Source organism: Camelina sativa, chromosome 11, assembly GCF_000633955.1.
Source record: "Camelina sativa cultivar DH55 chromosome 11, Cs, whole genome shotgun sequence".
Lineage (NCBI taxonomy): Eukaryota > Viridiplantae > Streptophyta > Magnoliopsida > Brassicales > Brassicaceae > Camelina > Camelina sativa.
Window position 1 is genome coordinate 3812764 of NC_025695.1, and position 20943 is coordinate 3833706.

Here is a 20943-nt window from a genome sequence, read left to right on the forward strand (position 1 = left end):
CTTTCGTGACTTTTTTCTATGTTCACTTCATTATCGCCAGTCTTTCTCTTTTTTTCATGTTCTTCCCTCCATTTTCTCAGCTCTTGTTCTACACCCAACTTCCCTTCTTTAGCCTTCTCAGCCTTGTCCATTGCTCCTGCAAGTGTTTCCTTTCTTTCAATCATCTCTTTGTTTACTTCTTCCAACTTCTCCAAGTTTCTCTTTTCTGTTTCTTTTGCTTCCTCCATCTCAGAAACCGCTGCTGCAACTCTTGCGTTGGCTTCTTCTTCAGCCTCATGAGCACGCTTGCTAAGCTCATAGTACTCCTCTATTGTCAGTGTTACGGTTCTCGGAGAATCAACAGCATTGTCCTTTGAACTAGATTCACTCTCTTGCAAGGCCTTGATAGCAGCTAATGCCAGCCTCTCTGAAGCTTTAATAGCCTCAATTTCTTTCTGCGCTGCAATTAATCTGCTCTCCATTGTACTGGCTCCAGCCTTTGCGTGCTCTGCTTCTTCTTGAGACTTTCTTAGTTCTTCACGAGCAAGTTCAGCGAATGATTTGGCTTCCTCAGCCTCTTGACTTGCTTGTAGCAGTTGCTTTGGTAGCTCCACCATTTCTTCNTATGGTTAGAGAGAAATGCCCGGCGCCATGGTGAACAACCTGTTACGGAGGCGAGGTTACTCAAGCTCATTGACAAAACAGTCCGCAATCGGCTAAGCAATCTTAGAACTGGAGATGACATAAACATCCAAGCCTGGTTTGCAGCAAGATTTTACTAGCTTTAATCTTATGATTCCATATGTTTATTCTTTTGAAATGGTTTTATCAACAGCTTTGTAAAACGTTTATTTTCTTTTGAATATAATTTAACATTAAATTCAAAAAAAAAACTGTGTATTATTTGATTCATTGGACTAACTCGTATCACATAAACAAACCTTGGTCTTGTGGGGTTTCAGACATGTTTACACCTGAGGAAGCTTTAAATCTTCTATTGTAGTAGAGATTTATACATTACAGAGTTTTCACAGTCGAACTCACTTATGTGACTTCTTCTTCATCAAGAACATTAAAAATCTTGGGAAAAGTTTCTTCTTTTTCTTTCCAGGAGTAGCTTGTGGGACTGGATCTGTTTCTGTTCTGTTTGACTCATTAGTATCAGCTTCTTTCTCCTTCGACCCTTCAATGCTTCTTTCGTGACTTTTTTCTATGTTCTCTCCACTATCGCCAGTCTTTCTCTTTTTTTCATGTTCTTCCCTCCATTTTCTCAGCTCTTGTTCTACACCCAACTTCCCTTCTTTAGCCTTCTCAGCCTTGTCCATTGCTCCTGCAAGTGTTTCCTTTCTTTCAATCATCTCTTTGTTTACTTCTTCCAACTTCTCCAAGTTTCTCTTTTCTGTTTCTTTTGCTTCCTCCATCTCAGAAACCGCTGCTGCAACTCTTGCGTTGGCTTCTTCTTCAGCCTCATGAGCACGCTTGCTAAGCTCATAGTACTCCTCTATTGTCAGTGTTACGGTTCTCGGAGAATCAACAGCATTGTCCTTTGAACTAGATTCACTCTCTTGCAAGGCCTTGATGGCAGCTAAAGCCAGCCTCTCTGAAGCTTTAATAGCCTCAATTTCTTTCTGCGCTGCAATTAATCTGCTCTCCATTGTACTGGCTCCAGCCTTTGCGTGCTCTGCTTCTTCTTGAGACTTTCTTAGTTCTTCACGAGCAAGTTCAGCGAATGATTTGGCTTCCTCAGCCTCTTGACTTGCTTGTAGCAGTTGCTTTGGTAGCTCCACCATTTCTTCTCTGGCTTCTTTTTCCTTCGACTCAACCAAAGCTATTTCGGACCTCGTTATGTCTATCTCAGCGTCTAGAGAAGCAACCGTTATTGATGCCATCCCTTCTCTTTGTTTGATTGAGTCAAGTGCTGATTTCTCTTTCTCAATTTCCAGTCTCAAGGAAGAGGATGCTACCTTTAAGCTATTCACTTCAGAAGTTGCTTTCTCTACATTTGCATTCACTTCTTCGAGTTCCTTCTTTGCAGAAGCAACAGCCTTTTGTATATCTGTATTGGTTTTCTCCTGTGATAAAATCTCACTGTTTGCTACCGAGGAACCTGTTTCCTCCTTCAACTGGGATGATTCCATATGATCTGACAATTCTTTCTTCAAATCAAGCAGCAAGGCTGAAGCAAATTCAAGTTTCACTTTTAGTTCCTTCGTAGAAACTATATGCTGCTTAAGTCTTTGGAGTTCCTCTTCTGCCTGCTTTAGCTCTTTCTCCCACCGATGAGTCTCCTGATCACGCAGCATGGCTGCTCCAAACTTGAGTTCTTCCGCCTCCAAATGAGAAGAATGCGCACATTCCAGTGATTCTTTTGTAGCTATCAACTCTATAGTGAGTTCTTCAACTTTCTTCTCAACTTCTTTAGAAGCAAGGACCGCTTCTTTGGCTTCCTTCACAGCCAACTCTTTTTCTTTCACCAAAGCATCATACTCCTTTTGCATATTTTGTAGCTCTTCCTTGACAGATTCCAATTCTGAAATCGCGGATGTATGTCTTGCCTTAGCCACTTCAAGCTGTGCTTTAGCTGCAACACTAGCTTCATCAGCAATTCCTTGTTCCATCTCTTCAACTCTCATCTTGGCAAGCTCAGAGTCCTGTTTTGCCTGTCGTTCTTCTGTTTCGGCTTTGTCAAGATTAAGCTTCAATTCTTCTATGAGTCTCTTTGTGCTCTCTAGCTCCTCAACCGCTTGCATTTTTGACATCTCGACCATCTCTGATTTCTTTTTGTATTCAGGAATCTCGTCCTGGATCTTGTCGAGCTCTTGTTCCACAAACTTGCGTCGCTGCAACCAAAAACAGTGAGTACAACTCTAGGTCACTATAAAGGCAAAGAAGCCAGATATGTATATACAGACACAAGTAAATGTACCTCTAATACTTGCATTCTATGTGCTTTCCAATCAGTAATTCCGCCAAATTTTGAGACGGCTTCTTTAACAGATTCAAAAGGTGATGCTGTATCAATTGAGTCTCTATAAGAATCCATACTTCTTGGTGTTCCATTGCTCAGTGGTGATGTTGATCCTGAAAACCTCGGAGACAGGAGCGCTCTTGGAGATCCAATGCATCTTGGGGACAGAGATCTTGGAGACAATCCATTTCTTGTTGGGCGCTCTGCTCCATACTTGGTGTTCACGCGAGGCAGAACAATATCAACAGAGGGAGAAGCAAGAGCAGAAGTAGTTTGAGAATCTTGTGTTTCTTCTACTTGAGAGTTTGATATAGTTGAGGGTAAAAAAGTGTCATCCACATAAGTTTTCCCATTTTCTGTTGACTCTTCACATTGAGATGATTGTTGAATAGCTTCATTGTTTTCGAGTATTGTTGGTATTGCTTGAGGTTGCTCCAACTCGTCAGGCCTTACAATTTCACCATTATCACTAACATTTGAGGTCCCACTAGAATCTTCCGGAAGAGATACTGCTTCTGTTGTCTTTAAATCCTCCATTGGAGGATGCCTAGAAAGCAAAACTTACAAGAGAAACGATTGAACGAAGATGGCCACCAGAAGAAAACAATCAATGAAGAGAGCTTACAAGAGGAAAAGGAAAAACCGAAGAAAGTAGAAGGGAATGTTATTGATTTTTGGATTAAGAAGTTTATTTTTAGACAAGAAAAGAGAGGTACACACTGGATTAGAAAAAGATGATGAACACCTCTCTTTTTCTCTTTTCCCTCCGTTTTTCTAGTTCCTATTTTAATTCATTCATTATTCATTAATATAAATTGTAATGTCATGTTCTATATAACGTAACAGACTTTACAGACCAGACATCATAAGCATTTGACCCTAACTAAATCACAAGAAAGCTAACAAATATATTCTCCTAATAATCAAGTCGCTCTGTTTAGATTGTGTTGTATACAACCTGACTCTGATATTGTACCTCATCATAACTCATTGTCAGAAACTGGAGACAGTCATTTGATCGATGTTTATAAATAGCTTTTCATCTATAATAAGAAAATCGAACAAGCTTGGACACAAAAAACATGATTTCTCAAACCATATCAACTTGGACCATGTGTTTTTTTCTGGTAAGCCACAAGTGTTTTAAACACGATCAACAAAAACAACAAAACATTATATTCTCGTACGTATACATATGGCCAAAGATGTTAGCACCTTTGGTACGTTACTCCAAGTTCCAAGACTCTCAAAATGGTTACACAACTGAGAAAAAACAAAAACTAACTCCTATTTGTCCCATCAATCTGTCCACATGGGTTTTGCTCAAGCAGCCGTTACAACACCTGAAACCCATGGAACTATAGAAGGCGCTTTTGGGTGGTTGTTTCTGTATGTCTCCGAATATCTGTCTTTAAAATTCTGTTTTGGCTTCTCTGCCTGCAATTCACATAGAGACATGATTTGTATCAGACAAGCTTTCAATCCAACATGGACGAGTAATATCTCAAGGAAACTGAGAACTGGGTATACAGTAGTAAGTGAACGAGGTAAGCTCTTACGTATTTAAGCCAACATTCCTGATGCTTATGCTCATAAATATCTGGAGAGAAGCAACCAAACTCAGATGGGCAATAAACCCAAATGTTGCATCTCGTTTCTCCAGGTTTTGCACGCCTTGCCTGGTCTAAGCAAGCCTGGCAACAATGAGCTGCACTCTCTTTATGATGTGTAAGTCCCCATCTCACTGCAGCACCACCATAATCTGTGTGAAGCTCTGCATTGCATACAGCTGGCACTGGTCTGCCTGCTAATATCTCCTCTGTAAGAAAAAAAGTGCAACCTCATGAGTTTTGAATCCGCCAGTGTCAGCACACTTTTCCACCCAAAAAGCAGAGATCAGGAAAGTACAAATTTTTTATAAGAAATATTACCAGGCTCTTCCTCTCCTTCAGGTTTATCATCGTGTTCTTCATTGGTAACCTCAGCAGGTAACCAGAAACCGATCTCTTCAGACAGCACATCCCACTCCATCTCCAAAGCTCTTACAAGCATCCCTAGATATTTACAGAACAAAAGAATTTTCCCTCTAATTATAAAATACAATGATAGAGTATCCGGAGGATCTCATAAAATGAATCTTAGCTCAAGTTGAGAAAATCAGTAATCTAAAGGAAAATACCTGCTTCCTCCAATATGAGGGTGGAGTTTACCCCATTTTGTTCTTGAATCATCTCTTTAACTTCCTTCAGCTTCTCACTGCGCCACAATTCTACAGTTTCTGTTGGCCAAATGAAAATAATAAGGTATTAAGGTTCAATACAGGGATGACATGAATGTGCCAAATGATAACTATGGTAATGAGATAACAGGAACAAGTCAACATATATTACTAACACCACAAGGGAAAACATAGCTATTTAGAACTCAATTTGAAGCATCAAAAAGCAATCCAGTGTCTCAAAGTCTACTTTTTTAGGAGTTAGGACTTCGCCATTTCTTTAACAAAACAAATTAACCCATTCCTACCGTCCACCTTATTGTAAATAACTATGAATTTAACACATATGGCTCATTAGCCTTGTAAGTACATCAATAAATTGTAAGAGTGAATATAATGACATATATAATTTCTTCACAAGGTGGATATCATGACAAAATAGAAAATGTTAAGTTAAGCTAAATCTAAAGAACATAGAAAAGATTGAGCTATATTCCACTTCCACATAAATGGTTTACTAAACTGAGTTCCTGATATCGACCACATCTTTCACACAGGTAATAAGACAAATTACAATCAAATTTAGGAAGATGACAGATCCTTAGCAGATAATTGATCAGAAAAAGTCATAAATTGTAAGTTAGTGGCAGTTTGAAAATAAACGACTTATATATTTGACACTGATTCTGAAAGTATAGTAGCAAAAACAGAAAGATCCCTTTCTCTTATACAGGGGAATAGCACAAACCTCTGAGTTGAGTAACATTCGACTTCTCCTCTAAGCTTTTCAAACGCTGCAGGATCTCATCAACTAGTTTGTGTTTAACATTAGGAGACAGTTCAGTATTTGATTGTGCAACGGCGACCTCATGTTTCAGCTTCTTCACCTATAAAATTAATGGTTTCGTAGAGAGCAATGGAAACATAATGAGAAATCAATCAAATTCATCATCTATCTGAGGAAAATAGAAACTTTTTCAGTAGTAGACTATACCAATTGAACAAGCTCGGTAGGTTCTTTTGATCTTCGAATCCGAATAGATTCCTCCATTTTCCTAATCTCATCTGCTGTGTACTTAACAACTGGATAAAAAGAACAAAACACAAGAGCTCTGCATCAGATAGTACGACTAAAATCATCATGATGACGAATCAATCGGAGAAAGAACATAATCAGAAGACGCACCGTAATCGTTGTTGGAATAGATGTGGAGAGAAGAAGAATAGAGAAAGCGAAGAACAAAGAGAGCGATGAGAATGTTGAAAAAGCAAACGAGTAGAGTGATTCTTTTGAAAGAGAGAACTCCAGCTCCTCCTCCTCCTCCTCCTCCGGTGGCGATCCATTCTCCTCCTCCCCTCGCCATCTCCACTCCGCCGTCATCCCACCATTCTCTCAGTTTCCGATTTAACTCACTACTAATACTAATACTAACAACAACACTCTCTCCTCTGCTTCAAATCAGGCCTACACACACTTATAAAGAAGAAGATTCGATTTCGATTTCTTCCGCCGGAGAAAGCAAATCGTGGAAGATAAAAGATAGATAGAGAGACAGAGAGCTTTATTTAATTTATTTTTATGTGCTTTTAATTATACAACCAAAACCTTCCTTTTTTATTTTTTACTATTTTTACTTAATACGTGTGGTGTTGGGTATAAAAGCGTCATATAGATTTTTATGTAAAATGTGTTTTCCAAAAAGATTAAAAAAAAAAATATGAAAATACTGGTCACCGGCTCTACTGGTTACTTAGGCGCACGACTCTGCCACGCTCTCCTCCGTCGCGGCCACTCTATACGCGCCTTAGTCCGTCGCACCAGCGACCTCTCCGATCTACCTCCAGAAATCGAGCTCGCTTACGGAGACGTAACGGAGTACCGTTCACTAGCGGATGCTTGCTCCGGTTGCGATATTGTTTTCCACGCTGCGGCTTTAGTTGAGCCTTGGCTTCCTGATCCATCTCGATTCGTCTCGGTAAGCTTGCTTTTCGTTACACGTTTTTAACGTCTATTGCGAGTGCATTTCGGAGAGATCATGAGTTGTGGTGGTGATTTTGAAGCGTAGGTCAACGTTGGTGGACTGAAGAACGTCTTGGAAGCAGTTAAGGAGACGAAGACCGTGCAAAAGGTTATCTACACTTCTTCCTTCTTCGCTCTTGGGTCTACTGATGGATCTGTTGCTGATGAGACTCAAGTATGTTAACTCTGATTTCATTATTTTGTTCCTTGTGTGTTTTAGTTTGATTTGATTTGATTCGATTCTAATTTGATCTGGTCTTGTGATAAGGTTCATAGTGAGAAATTTTTCTGCACGGAGTATGAGAGATCCAAGGCTACTGCTGATAAGATTGCTTTGAATGCTGCTTCTGAAGGTCTTCCCATAATTTTGCTGTATCCTGGTGTTATCTATGGTCCAGGCAAGCTCACTACAGGCAATATGGTTGCTAGATTGGTATAATTCTTCATTCTGCTCCTTTTTTTTCCTTTAATTACAAGTCATAGTTAGACTAACCAAAATGTTGTTGTTCTAGTTAATCGAACGCTTTAACGGGAGATTACCTGGATATATTGGCTCTGGGAATGATAGATACTCCTTCAGCCATGTTGATGATGTTGTGGAGGGTCAGATTGCTGCAATGGAAAAAGGTAGGCTTGGTGAGAGATACTTACTCACTGGGGAAAATGCTTCTTTCAAGCTTGTATTTGATATGGCTGCACTGATTACTGGAACCAAGAAGCCAAACTTTAGCATTCCATTATGGGCTATCAACGCATACGGATGGGTATCTGTTCTAATCTCTCGGGTTACAGGAAAGCTTCCACTTATTAGTCCTCCGGTGAGTTTCAATTACTTGCCAACATATTATAGATTATCTCATTTGGTATAGAATAATCTTATAAGTCCTAGTAATTGTTAATGAACAGACAGTGACAGTGCTGAGACATCAGTGGGCATACTCTTGTGACAAGGCTAAGCTAGAACTTGGTTATAACCCTCGAAGCCTTAAGGAAGGATTGGAGGAGATGCTCCCTTGGTTGAAGAGTTTGGGCGTCATTCAATACTGAAATTACAATTTCCCATCTTTCAGGTATTTCCAAGAATAATAGTTTCCCTTGTATCCAATGTTTGTTCAGTATGATGAGTACATTTTTATTTCTACCTTTGCACTTTTAACACAATCGGTTAATTTCTTACTAGAAAACTGCTTTGGTTCAATCATGTATGTCAAACAAATGTAAAACGTTTTATATGCAAATGCGGATGATCATATTTATTACTACTAAAGTAATCCAGTAAATTTTCTTGGATCTATCAGCATGGATTTTTTTTAGTACGGTAAATTTCAGAAACTTTCGGGAGCTGCGTTTTAAGAGGCTGTGAGTAGGAAAAAAAAACATGTAAATATGGAAATACACATTTTATTTGCCAAGAACTATATGATTTACATCTATAAACTATATGATTGGAAGATAAAATACTGAGTATCCATTTAATTTGTTCAATGGTGCATTGGTGCTTAGTATATCCACTTTATTGTATCTGCATGGCCGTTGGTAGTCAATCTTCTTTTCAGTTTATGCTGTTCACAGAACATGTAAAAGATAGGTCGATTAGTTAGAACTTAGAAGCTCTCACAATTACACATGTCTCGGCAATAAAGAAATAGAAAAATATGCCTGCCTAGTACCTGTTACAGTCCACGGTCTTAGAGAAAGGGACCCCCAAATTAACACCACATTTAGCAGGGAGTTGTTTGGCATAATCATCATTAATACCAGGGATTGTATTAGCTACACTCTTCAAGCAATTGCAAGCTACTTGTCTATCGGATTTCGCAGGAGCAGCAGCTTTTAGACTATTAAGTCCGTTGCAGCACATTGCAGGAGGAGTTCCTCCAGCTTTGAGATAAGGCAAACATTGTGCCAAGTACATATTTACCTGCGGACATGCTATGGCTTCTCCATGATACGCAATCACCATGAAAATTGTAATGACAAGCAGTAACACTGTTCGGGTTATAGTAGTAATGTTCCTCATATTATTATTTTTTCGCTTATTGAGTTCTAACAATTATGTTTTGATTTGTTTTCTTGATCTAGTTTTTTTTTTATATATAGAGAAAAAAATGTATTTGGAGTGTTATCTAGGAAGAATGTTATCTCTTAACATGTATTTGAAGTGACAAAGCTCTTTTTGTAAGTCATGTATTTAGAGTGGTGTGGAAGTTGAAAAGAGAAAATAGCTTTTTTTTTTTGTGAGAATTGGCCTTCATATGTGTTAATATAATAATAAGGCCATCTTAAAAAGAAAAAGCTAATCAAGGCCACTAATCTCATTCATTAAGGTTTTGTTACTTTTAACCTTAAAATAATATCGAAAGGCCGAATAAGAAGCCCAAATAAAAACCCAGAAGGTGACTCTGAGCCCTTTTCTTCACTCTCTCTTCTTCCTAAGTAAAGTGTTAACTTCAGCAGAGTTAATTTTTTTTGTTCAATTCTGTTTCTGCGAATCGAAAATGGAGTCATCAGTAAAACCCAATCCGTTCCTCTCCTTCTCCTCTTTCCTTCACCACCACTGTACACGTCTCAGCTCAGACCTCTCCGCCCGAATCGAAGACACCAAACGTTTCGCCGAAACCCTAGCTTCTCGACGTTTCTCTCCGCCACCGTTCGCCTCCGTCTCGCAATCCAAGTCTGGAACACCGACGACGACAACGACGACGTTGAATCCATCTCTCGTTGCTAAAGCTCTAGCTGGCACGTCGGTGTTTACTGTCAGTAACACCAACAACGAATTCGTTCTTATCTCGGATCCTACCGGCGACAAGTCTATTGGTTTGCTCTGTTTTAGACAAGAGGATGCTGAAGCTTTTCTTGCTCAGGTTCTCTCCCTCTTTCTTGCTTTTTTTTTTTCCTTTCCAAAAATCGAAAAGTATCTGAGTTTCTCTTATAAACCCTTTTTTTTTATATATAGGCGCGACTTCGGAGAAGAGAATTGAAAACCAATGCCAAGGTTGTTCCCATTACTCTTGACCAGGTACTTCCTTTTTCCCTGTGATCATCGTTTTTGCATTAGAACAATGTGGAACCAATTCATTGATTCAACTAGTTAGGGACATTAAAATTGGAACTTGTGAAAACAAACAATATTTCTTGGTAATACTCTACTAAATACTCAGAAGGGGCGTTTGAAAACATGAATTCGAGATTTTGAGTTCTTAACATTTTTAAAAGTTATCTCTATCTCTCAAGAAATAGAGCATGAAAGGATGCAAAGAGTGGTTTGCATGATTATCATCTGTTCTAATATTTGGCTTGGAACTTAACTCTACATTAGGGTAAATTTGTATGTTATAGAATGATCCTCGTACCTACTACATTCATATCCCTGAAGTTTAAAGAGAATGGTTTTGATTGACAGGTGTACTTGTTAAAAGTTGAAGGGATTTCATTTCGTTTCTTGCCAGATCCAATCCAAATAAAGAATGCGTTGGAGGTTTGCTCATGCTAAAAAGCTTTTCATTCATACAGTAGTTCTCAAACACTTATTTTTTTCATTTCAATCTTATTCTAAAGCTATATTTTTTCTTGCGTCCCAGCTCAAATCCTCAGGTAATAAGAATGGGTTTGATGGAGTTCCTGTTTTCCAGGTATGTAAATTGCTCGACATGTTTTCTGTGTTTCTCTAGACCAATAAAGATTCCTCATGTTTTGGTCTTTTTGTTTTGTTTTCTCTTGTAATTGTGCTCTCTGCAGTCTGAGCTTCTTGTTGTGAGGAAAAAAAATAGACGTTACTGCCCTGTATATTTCAGTAAGGTTGGTTAGTTTCTTCTTGCACATCAGAGAATACTTATACTAGATCTCTCAAAAGCCAAAACAGAGGAAGATAGTTATTGCTTTACTGTTGCTAACAAATCAAGTTCTCCCGTGACCGCTTTCAGGAAGATATAGAGAGGGAACTTTCCAAATATACGAGAGCATCAAGAGGAGATCAACAAATTATGGTAATGATTCCTACTTACACTGTATTTTAAATAGGCCACGTAAGATAGAAACACCTTGATACAAAGACATGTGGTTTACTAATAACTAAATTTGTGGTGGGAGTAGCTAGTAGCAACGAGGGAAAAGTTTTAGAAAACTGTAGAAAGAGCCGAAATCAGATTGTAACACCCCTTGATAAACCTATAAGTTAAAATGAATTCCGAGCTTTTATCACTATCGAAGTTGCATATGATCTGCTTCGCTTAACTTCACCATGGAACTAATCTTGTCTTTTTTAGGTTGGGAGTCTGGAAGATGTATTGAGAAAGATGGAGGTACTCACTCTTCTCAATTGTTTTAAGAATCCGAAAAGTATGAATGCGAGAAAACCAGTAGTAGTCTAATAAGAATTTGAAATGAATAATTTGTATAGAGGAGCGAGAAGAATTCAGGTTGGGAAGATGTAATATTCATTCCGCCGGGAAGAAGTTATGCACAACACATGCAGGAGGTGATCAAGGAGTAGTAATATGATGAGAGAAGACACAATGTGTGTATTTTTTTTTTACTTGATAAGAACAGCTTCTTTTGAGTTTTTTGCAATATTATCATTTGCCAAAAGAGCTCCCTCACACAGTTCAAATATCTTGGTTTTTCTTTAACCACTTAACACATTATAAACATGTCTTCATGGATCTTTCTTACCAAACCGTATAAAAATTATGGTGTCATCAAAGGAGGTTGAGGCACCTAAATGGTATCTCGGTTTAGGCTAATGATTCATTAAATTTGGTTGACATACGATGATTACTAAACTATGAATGATGTCTTACCATTCCTTATTCTCAATTTTCTTTTTTTTTCTCATCATAATCGCTTTGTTGACATCTCAGCTTAAAATCTATGATAGTCTGATTGAGACGATCTAATTATTACTGTTTCAGAAAGAAAAATAAAATAATAATTGAAGCAAGAAGAAGAGAGGGAGATGAGAGGTTGTTTGAAAAGCATTGATCCTTTCTGCAAGCGTAAGTAAGCGATGTTGACAGGAGAACTGATAAACATGTTGCTTGCTTGACTTCTTCCGTCGTATTTTTCATTCTGACGACTTTGCCTCTCTCTTCAACCTACTACTAAATTGTATTACGACTTGCGAGTTTTTTTAATTCAAGTTTTTTTAATTCAAGTTTATCCAAAAAAAAAAAAACTAGGTTTAGGCCTATTATAGCAAGTCGATTCTGGATGTTCACGATGGTAATTTTTGTCTGAAACTATAAAACTTTTTAGTAGCTCTGAATATTCTTTTGCATGCGTTACTTCTTAATTTTCAATTAGACTTTCTGTTAACTTTGTTGATAGTTGTTCTTTCCATTACGTATTGGTCTGCAACTGACTATTACCATTTCTGACCACACTTGCAGTTGTTGGTCCTCACGGTCCTGCATCCGTATCTAACTTCCACATTTGGAATGTTTGTCTGATCATGCTAAAGTCTCTTGCTCCAGATATTGACGGCTCCAGAGGATGGGACTGCAAGAATCTGAGGCTCACTCACATTTCTCTTTTGTAATGTTGTAGTTTCTAGTATTATGATTGGATCATCTGTGGTTATAGAACTTTTAAAATCATTTAGTCCTCATGTTGGTACTTAAGAATATAATGCTCCTCATTTTTGTTGACTGCTTCTTAAAACTCGATGATATGTTCATTTGGTGATTACAGATTTCGACAGGAGAACTAATAAACATGTTGCTTGCTAACATCGTAATTTTCATTGTAATTTTCTCTTGCCTCTCTCTTACACCTACTAATAAATTGTATTACGAGTAACGAGTTTATTTTCAATTCAAGTTTATTTAACTCTACGTTTCCAAAAAAAAAAAAAAAAAAAACTAGGTTTAGGCCTATTATAGCAAGTCGATTCTGGATGTTCACGTCGTATACTTTTTAATAAATCATGCAACGAAAGTTGAAGTCCAATCGATTAATATTAAACTTGTATGATTTTATATTACCAAAAAAATACTCCTAAACTGTAATATGATATGGTTTTTTCTTAATTTGATTTTGAAGTTTTACACACAAAGAAAGTTAATTATACCTACCAGTGTTTGAAATTTAAAAAGAAGAAAAGAAAAAGTAGAAGTTTATTTGGTGTTTTAATTCCCCCAATAACTAAGCATGCATGTTCCATCTTGGAACTTTTATCCCATAAAAGTTCTTAGAAGCATCATTATGATCTTTCGTACCAATTTTTTAAAAAGTTGTAGTTGGTAAGGGTTTTGTGAACAAAATTATAACAGAATTTATTTCTAAACATATGTTACATTGCATTTCAAAGATCATGGAGATGTATATTTTATTATGTTCCTTCGATGACATTTCCTTTTATTTGTTAGTTCATTTAAAAATGTATATATATGTTAAGTTGTCGTAAACAGCTAGCGCGCATTCACGATTTGCCTCTACTGAAATTTTTGAATAGATTAAGTGGTAACAAAAATTCTAAGTTCTGGTCTGGAGCACCATTAATATTAGTATCTCCAAATGACGGTAGTGAAGCCCTTTTAGGGTTGTGCATTGAATGAAATTAAGTGATATAATAATATCCTTAGAGGCATACGTATGGCAAGGCAAAATCAAGACAAGGGTGGTTTTTCTATTATTAATAGTTCACTTTACATTGTAATTCTGGTCCCACATTTTGAAGTTGAAGGTGAGAGAGCAAATACGTAACTTAAGGCATACGTATGGCAAGGCAAACTCATGTCATTATGTGTATCCCATCCACCAAAACTCGTTGGCGACATATCTTTGTTTATTAATAACCAGTCAGGCTTGTGTTTGAGTAAAGAAAATGTTTTGACACACGTCCAATGAAACTCTTCTAGACGTCTTACTCAAAAAACTCAACCTCTCCGTATATAAAGAATAATCCTACACACAATTTCCCTTTAAACCTTTGAACATTTTGATTTAGGAGTATATATATATAGAAGATGAAAGAGAAATGTTTGTCTTTGAGAAACGAGAGGACGATGCTGAAGATTCTAATGAAGATGGCACCATCCAAATCAGCACTGATACGCTTCAATCTAGTCTTGTTGGCTTTCTCTTTTCTTCTCTATACTGCCATTTTTCTCCATCCTTCGTCTTGATGAACCTATAAGTTAAAATGAATTCCGAGCTTTTATCATTATCGAAGTTGCATATGATCTGCTTCGCTTACCTTCACCATGGAACTAATCTTGTCTTTTTTAGGTTGGGAGTCTGGAAGATGTATTGAGAAAGATGGAGGTACTCACTCTTCTCAATTGTTTTAAGAATCCGAAAAGTATGAATGCGAGAAAACCAGTAGTAGTCTAATAAGAATTTGAAATGAATAATTTGTATAGAGGAGCGAGAAGAATTCAGGTTGGGAAGATGTAATATTCATTCCACTGGGAAGAAGTTATGCACAACACATGCAGGAGGTGATCAAGGAGTAGTAATATGATGAGAGAAGACACAATGTGGTGTAGGGGCGGAAGCTAAAAGGGGGTTGGTGATAGGTGCTCTGTTTTGAATGACGAAACAGGGTGTGTGTGAGACGGTGGGGTGTGAGGGGAGGGACGAACTGTACGGGAATGGTGAAGCGAACAGAACAATAACGTAACGAGAGTCCTCCTCTCAGGGCTTGACACAAGCTCTTTGGACAATTAAGATTGCCTCTTTTTTTTTGGTTTTTATTCAACTTCAAATCAATGATATTGATACAAAGATTTGTGACTCTATATAAGGCTAAAGAAATAAAAGATACGAGCTAATCCTAATAAGATACGCAAAGACTCAAGTTTATCCAAAACAAAAGAAAACCAAATAAAGATAAAAACCAGCAACGACGCTTGTTGAACACACAACCGACAGCGACTCTAACGTTCAACAGCTTGGACGATGCACGCTGCATCAGGTCTCCCCAGCTGGGAGAGGATTCGTCCACGAATCCGGCTCGTCAGGACCACCAAGATAAGGCGTTAAATACTTCACATTAAACACATCCGACGTGTTCATATGCGGCGGCAGTCGTAAGCGATAGGCATTGGGATTAATACGCTCCAGAACTTCTATCGGACCCAACCGGCGAGCCTTGAGTTTATGTATTCGCGAGCGGGAAGACGATCCTTTGTAATCACAACCCACACCAAATCACCGGGATCGAACAAAAGTTCACGACGCTTAGCATCATCAGCCACTTTATACTTAGTTGTAGCAGACTCAAGATTCTCCTTTGCAACTTTATGGACATGCTCCAGTTCGGTAACAAAGTCGACATCATCACCATGGAGACGAGTATGGTCCGGAACGGCAGCGAGATCCAACGGACCGCGAGGGACCAAACCATAGACAACCTGAAATGGGCTAAAACCCAAACTACAATTCAAAGCGTGGTTGTGAGCAAATTCAGCTTGACACAACACAGAGTCCCAATGGCGAATGTGATCGCCCACCAAACAACGCAACAAACTGCCTAAAGACCTGTTGGTCACCTCCGTCTCACCATCACTCTGAGGATGATAGGCGGTACTCATGTCGAGAGACGAACGCAACATCTTCCACAATGACCTCCAGAAGTGACTCAAGAACCGAGAATCTTGATCAGAAACAATGGACAATGGAAGGCCATGCAAACGGTAAACTTCCCGGAAGAAGAGAGTAGCAACATGAACGACATCGGACGTCTTCTTACAAGGAATAAAATGTGCCATCTTGGAGAAGCGATCAACTACAACAAAGATGGAGTCATGACCTCTCTGGGTACGAGGCAAACCAAGAACAAAATCCATACTTAAGTGAGTCCACCGCTGTGAGGGAATTGGTAACGGAATGTAAAGCCGTGCATTTGAGGCTTTGCCTTTTGCTTTCTGACACACATGACAATGCGCCACAAAACGTTCCACATCACGACGAACAGAGGGCCAAAAATATGATGTCGTGACAAGAGTCAAGGTCCTATCCCACCCAAAATGACCCTCGTTATAGAGCTCACGAATGATCTGCAAACAAAGACTGCAATCAGGAATACACACACGCAACCCTTTAAACAAGAAACCCTCGTGAATAGTGAAGTCACTAGGCAAACCCTGTTCCACGTCGTGGAAAATAGGCGAGAAGAAGGGGTCGGCAACATACAGAGATGCGAACGTCTCAAATCCCGGAAAGGTTGAGTGAATCAAAGCAAACATAGCATGTCGACGACTCAGTGCATCCGCTACACGATTACTCTTGCCTGCTTGGTGGCAGATGGAGAACGTAAATTGTTGAAGAAACGCGATCCAAGAGGCATGCCGAGCAGAAACCTTTGCTTGACTATCCAAGTGACGAAGGGCGTCATGATCGGTAAAGAGAACAAAATCTCTATGGAACAAGTAGTGCCGCCAGTGACGAATAGCTTGAACTATCACATAGAACTCAGAATCATATGTGCTATAGCGCAAGCGAGCACCAGAAAGCTTCTCACTACAGAAAGAGATCGGTTTAACCTGTTGACTAAGTACAACACCAATACCTAATTTAGAAGCATCACAATGCAACTCAAAGGTAAGAGCAAAGTCGGGTAAGACCAACACCAGTTCCGTGGTAAGCTTTTCCTTAATAAGTGCAAATGCCGCGGAAGCATCTGCAGACCATACAAACTTCCCCTCCTTCATGCAACTTGTGATAGGAGCCATGATAGTACTGAAGTGAGGAACAAACCGCCGGTAAAATGAAGCCAATCCGTGAAATCTGTGAACCTCAGTAAGAGAGAGAGGCACGGGCCACGAATTCACTGCTTCAACCTTCACACGGTCCACTGTCAAGCCCTTATCGGAAATCACATAGCCAAGAAACTGAACTTCAGAAGTACCGAAGTCGCATTTCTGTCGGGCTGCAAAAATTTGTCTCGACGCAACACCGAGAGGACGTCATGAAGATGCTGCATGTGTTCGATCAGAGACTTACTGAAAATCAGAATGTCATCAAAGTACACGACCACGGCCAATGAATGGTCGTAGAGCTTGATTCATAATACGCATAAATGTGCTAGGGGCATTGGAGAGGCCAAAAGGCATCACTAACCATTCGAACAAGCCTTCCCGCGTTTTGAAAGCTGTCTTCCATTCATCGCCGAGACGTATACGTATTTGATTATACCCACTCTTGAGATCGATTTTGGAGAAGATGGAGGCTTTACCGATTTGATCAAGAAGGTCATCTAAGCGCAGAATCGGAAAACGATAACGCACAATGATCTTGTGAATGGCGCGACTGTCCACACACATTCGCCAGGAACCATCCTTCTTCGGAATAAGCAACGTAGGCACGGCACACGGACTGAGGCTCTCACAAACATACCCTTTACGTAGGAGATCTTCAACCTGACGATGAAGTTCCTCATGCTCTGATGGGCTCATTCGGTAGTGAGGGCGGTTAGGTAATGTCAAGCCTTGTGTGAGGTCAATGTGGTGTTGAATATCCTGCAACGGAGGCAGACCATCCGGCAACTCAGCGGGGAAAACATCCGCAAACTCCTGCAGAAAAGTATCAAAAACGGGTGTTGTGACTTGAGTTGAGTTGTGAACACCGCTAAGGCCATGCCTTCAAGCTTGAATTCCTCTTTGAAAGCAGTGTAAGAACACAACAGTTGTGGTGGTCGTGAAACTTCAGGCGGCAAAGACAGACGTGTAAAAACGGACGGTCGAGTAGTAGGCTCAACTTTGGTAGGCGATGGATTGCAAGTCAAGTCAGGAGATGGTTGCAGGACAATCTGATCCGACTCCCAAAGAAACGTATAGGTATTCTTGGCTCCATCATGTATAATCTTGCGATCATATTCCCAAGGTCTACCCAAGATCAAGTGACTCACATCCATTGGTGTGATGTCAAAGTAGAACCGATCCTTGTAGTAAGGACCAATAGAAAATGGCACCAACGTACGATGTGAAACACGCAAGTCTACGCCATCATGTAGCCACGTGAGAGAGTATGGGCATGGATGAGCCTCAACAGGTAATTCAAGTTTTTGAACCGCCATCTCGGAGATGACATTACGGCTGCTCCCTGAATCAATGATAAAAGTGCATATGCGACCACAAATGGTACAAGTGGATTTAAAAATGTTGTAGCGGAGCCAATTATCTGTCCGAGTAGGAGGTGCCACACACACACGTCGAGAGACCAAGGAGACTCCCGTGTCACCAAAGGTAAGGTGTGTATCATCACCTTGGGCTCCGTCGACCTCCTCTGTTGAATTGTAGACATCATCAAGATTGTTTCCATTATCGTCAAGGAGCATAGATCGACGTTGGGGATTGTGACAGGCTGTCTGGCGATGCCCTAACTCACCACAAGAGAAACACTTAAGTGCATTCGTAGTTGAACGCTTCACTCCATTCTCATCTTCTCGAAAACCAAGCTTTGGCTTTGTTTTGATCAGGTCCTTGCCGTCCCGCAAGTGTGAAGAAGACGAAGAAGTTTGTTGGTCAGGAAAACGAGGCTTAGACGATGGTGAACTCCACTGAGAAGAACGCAACTGTTGCTCAAAAGAAGAGGCACGTCGATGGGTTTCAGCGATGGTGGTCGGATCAAACTGGGCGAGAGAACTCTGCAGTTGAGGTCGGAGACCACCAATAAACCTGGATACCAACTGTATCTGACTATCCGCAACGTCATTGCGGGTAAGCAACACATAGAACTCCTCTGCATATTCATCTACTGAACAAGTACCCTGCTTCAGGTTTTGGAGCTTAGTATACATGGTTCTGTCATAGTTGTGAGGCATGAACGTCTCCTTAAGCTTCTTCTTAAGCTTATCCCATGACTGAATGACACCCTTTCCATTGCGAGATCGGGTTAGTTTTGTTTGCTGCCACCAAGAGGCTGCATGGCCACGAAACTTTGTGGCTACCAAGGACACTCTTCGATCATCAGGAACGTTTTTGAAGTCAAGCATCTCTTCGACTGAAACGATCCAGTCTAATAGTGAGTCACCACGAATTCCACCATGGAACTCTGGAATATCTAGGTGAAACCCAGCTTCCCATCGAGTGTCAGGAAAGCGTGGGTCCTGAGGTCGCACAATGGCGAGATCTCGTTGTTGAAGCCTCTGGTCAGCAGCTGGAACATCTTGTTGGGGAGGAGGTTGTCCGCCAATGGCGGCCACAAGTGGTGGATTGTTGTCACCATGATTGGCGAGTAAAGCCTGAGTTAATGTCGTGATGGAGTTCTGCATCGCGGTCTGCGACTCGAGTAAGGCATCACAAAATTCCACCCAGTTGATGGTGTTATCCGGAAAATTTCCGGCAACAGTTTCAGGCTTTGGAGGCATGATACAACAGATCAGGACTCAACGCCAGGAACGCCGAGGCTCTGATACCAACTGGTGTAGGGGCGGAAGCTAAAAGGGGGTTGGTGATAGGTGCTCTGTTTTGAATGACGAAACATGGTGTGTGTGAGACGGTGGGGCGTGAGGGGAGGGACGAACGGTACGGGAATGGTGAAGCGAACGGAACAATAACGTAACGAGAGTCCTCCTCTCAGGGATTGACACAAGCTCTTTGGACAATTAAGATTGCCTCTTTTTTTTGGTTTTTATTCAACTTCAAATCAATGATATTGATACAAAGATTTGCGACTCTATATAAGGCCAAAGAAATAAAAGATACGAGCTAATCCTAATAAGATACGCAAAGACTCGAGTTTATCCAAAACAAAAGAAAACCAAATAAAGATAAAGACCAGCAACAACGCTTGTTGAACACACAATCGACAGCGACTCTAACGTTCAACAGCTTGGACGATGCACGCTGCATCACAATGTGTGTATTTTTTTAGTTGATAAGAACAGCTTCTTTTGAGTTTTTGCAATATTATCATTTGCCAAAACAGCTTCCTCCACACAGTTCAAATAACTTGGTTTTTCTTTAACCACTTAACACATTATAAACGTGTATTCATGGATCTTTCATACCAAACCGTATAAAAAATCAAGGTGTAATCCATCTTTCATAAGATTAAAACAGCCTACATAATTTTAATCAAAGGAGGTTGAGGCACCTAAATGAGGTATGTTGGTTTAGGTTAATGATTCATTAAATTTGGTTGACATACGATGATTATAAAACTATGATGTCTTACCATTCCTTATTTTCATTATCGTTCTTTCTTTCTTTCTCATCATAATCCCTGTGACATCTCAGCTTAAAATCTATGATAGTCTGATTGAGACGAATTAATTATTACTGTTTGAGAAGAAAAACAAAAAAAATTGAAGTAAGAAGAAGAAAAGGAGATGAGAGGTTGTTTGAAAAGCATTGATCCTTTCTGTAAGCGTAAGTAAGCGATGTTGACAGGAGAACTAAACATGTTGCTTGCTTGACTTCCTCCGTCGCATTTTTCATTCTGACGATTTTGCCTCTCTCTTTGTACCTACTAATAAATTGTATTACGAGTAACGATTTTTTTCAATTCAAAATTTAGGCCCATAGCAAGTCGATTCTGGATGTTCACGTCGTATATTTTTGAATATCTCATACTACGAAAGCTGAAGTCCAATCAGTTATACTTATATGATTTCTACATATTACCAAAAAAATATAGTACTAAACTAATTATATATGGTAAGGTTTTTTTTCTTAATTAGATTTTGAAGTTTTACACACGCAAAAGTTAGACCTGCCAATGTTTTTGAATACAAAACAAATTTGAAGGCTTTTTTCAGTCAACAACTTAAAAGATGAATGCCTTCACAACGATTTGGACACTTCACAAATCATA

General features: G+C 39.6%; 5 protein-coding genes and 1 long non-coding RNA gene across 8 annotated transcripts; 3 read left to right on the plus strand and 3 right to left on the minus strand.

Annotated features, from left to right (window-relative positions):
• Positions 883-3576, minus strand: LOC104721480 (protein WEAK CHLOROPLAST MOVEMENT UNDER BLUE LIGHT-like 1). Its single transcript, XM_010439467.1, has 2 exons — positions 2906-3576; positions 883-2819 (listed from the first exon to the last, which is right to left on the minus strand). The coding sequence occupies exons 1-2, from the start codon at positions 3482-3484 to the stop codon at positions 1020-1022; spliced, it is 2379 nt and encodes a 792-aa protein (XP_010437769.1). The 5' UTR covers positions 3485-3576; the 3' UTR covers positions 883-1019.
• LOC104721481 lies at positions 4020-6734 on the minus strand. Its single transcript, XM_010439468.2, has 7 exons — positions 6352-6734; positions 6160-6248; positions 5914-6052; positions 5127-5225; positions 4879-5001; positions 4507-4766; positions 4020-4384 (listed from the first exon to the last, which is right to left on the minus strand). The coding sequence occupies exons 1-7, from the start codon at positions 6527-6529 to the stop codon at positions 4271-4273; spliced, it is 1002 nt and encodes a 333-aa protein (XP_010437770.1). The 5' UTR covers positions 6530-6734; the 3' UTR covers positions 4020-4270.
• Positions 6844-9093, plus strand: LOC104721483 (putative dihydroflavonol 4-reductase). 3 transcript variants are annotated; one of them, XM_010439471.2, is made up of 6 exons: positions 6844-7141; positions 7232-7360; positions 7454-7618; positions 7698-8003; positions 8092-8255; positions 9007-9093. In XM_010439471.2, the coding sequence occupies exons 1-5, from the start codon at positions 6884-6886 to the stop codon at positions 8230-8232; spliced, it is 999 nt and encodes a 332-aa protein (XP_010437773.1). In that variant the 5' UTR covers positions 6844-6883; the 3' UTR covers positions 8233-8255; positions 9007-9093. The 3 variants fall into 3 exon arrangements, with proteins under 3 accessions (XP_010437773.1, XP_010437774.1, XP_010437772.1); XM_010439472.1 differs by lacking the exon at positions 9007-9093 and adding an exon at positions 8914-8999; XM_010439470.2 differs by lacking the exon at positions 9007-9093 and having other exon boundaries at positions 8092-8452.
• Positions 8584-9399, minus strand: LOC104721482 (non-specific lipid-transfer protein 11-like). Its single transcript, XM_010439469.2, has 2 exons — positions 8856-9399; positions 8584-8747 (listed from the first exon to the last, which is right to left on the minus strand). Exons 1-2 carry the CDS (start codon positions 9203-9205, stop codon positions 8738-8740), a joined length of 360 nt encoding a protein of 119 aa, XP_010437771.1. The 5' UTR covers positions 9206-9399; the 3' UTR covers positions 8584-8737.
• Positions 9623-11848, plus strand: LOC104721484 (protein TIC 22, chloroplastic-like). The gene is made up of 8 exons (XM_010439473.2): positions 9623-10049; positions 10142-10204; positions 10589-10663; positions 10767-10817; positions 10924-10983; positions 11109-11171; positions 11451-11486; positions 11585-11848. The coding sequence occupies exons 1-8, from the start codon at positions 9684-9686 to the stop codon at positions 11675-11677; spliced, it is 807 nt and encodes a 268-aa protein (XP_010437775.1). The 5' UTR covers positions 9623-9683; the 3' UTR covers positions 11678-11848.
• On the plus strand, positions 13955-14966 carry LOC104721485. The gene is made up of 2 exons (XR_757034.2): positions 13955-14448; positions 14547-14966. It is a non-coding gene; the product is annotated as an uncharacterized LOC104721485 (long non-coding RNA).

Excerpts from the sequence above, each read along its gene's own strand:
- LOC104721484 (XM_010439473.2), top strand. The coding sequence starts at position 9,684 with ATGGAGTCATCAGTAAAACCCAATCCGTTCCTCTCCTTCTCCTCTTTC. Across the intron at positions 11,172-11,450 it reads GAGGAGATCAACAAATTATG|GTTGGGAGTCTGGAAGATGT; the intron begins GTAATGATTCCT and ends TGTCTTTTTTAG. Across the intron at positions 11,487-11,584 it reads ATGTATTGAGAAAGATGGAG|AGGAGCGAGAAGAATTCAGG; the intron begins GTACTCACTCTT and ends TAATTTGTATAG.
- LOC104721481 (XM_010439468.2), bottom strand. The coding sequence starts at position 6,529 with ATGGCGAGGGGAGGAGGAGAATGGATCGCCACCGGAGGAGGAGGAGGA. Across the intron at positions 6,053-6,159 it reads CTACCGAGCTTGTTCAATTG|GTGAAGAAGCTGAAACATGA; the intron begins GTATAGTCTACT and ends TTAATTTTATAG. Across the intron at positions 4,385-4,506 it reads AGGAATGTTGGCTTAAATAC|GCAGAGAAGCCAAAACAGAA; the intron begins GTAAGAGCTTAC and ends TGTGAATTGCAG.
- LOC104721482 (XM_010439469.2), bottom strand. The coding sequence starts at position 9,205 with ATGAGGAACATTACTACTATAACCCGAACAGTGTTACTGCTTGTCATT.
- LOC104721483 (XM_010439471.2), top strand. The coding sequence starts at position 6,884 with ATGAAAATACTGGTCACCGGCTCTACTGGTTACTTAGGCGCACGACTC. Across the intron at positions 7,142-7,231 it reads ATCCATCTCGATTCGTCTCG|GTCAACGTTGGTGGACTGAA; the intron begins GTAAGCTTGCTT and ends TTTGAAGCGTAG. Across the intron at positions 7,361-7,453 it reads CTGTTGCTGATGAGACTCAA|GTTCATAGTGAGAAATTTTT; the intron begins GTATGTTAACTC and ends TCTTGTGATAAG.
- LOC104721480 (XM_010439467.1), bottom strand. The coding sequence starts at position 3,484 with ATGGAGGATTTAAAGACAACAGAAGCAGTATCTCTTCCGGAAGATTCT. Across the intron at positions 2,820-2,905 it reads ATAGAATGCAAGTATTAGAG|CGACGCAAGTTTGTGGAACA; the intron begins GTACATTTACTT and ends TTTTGGTTGCAG.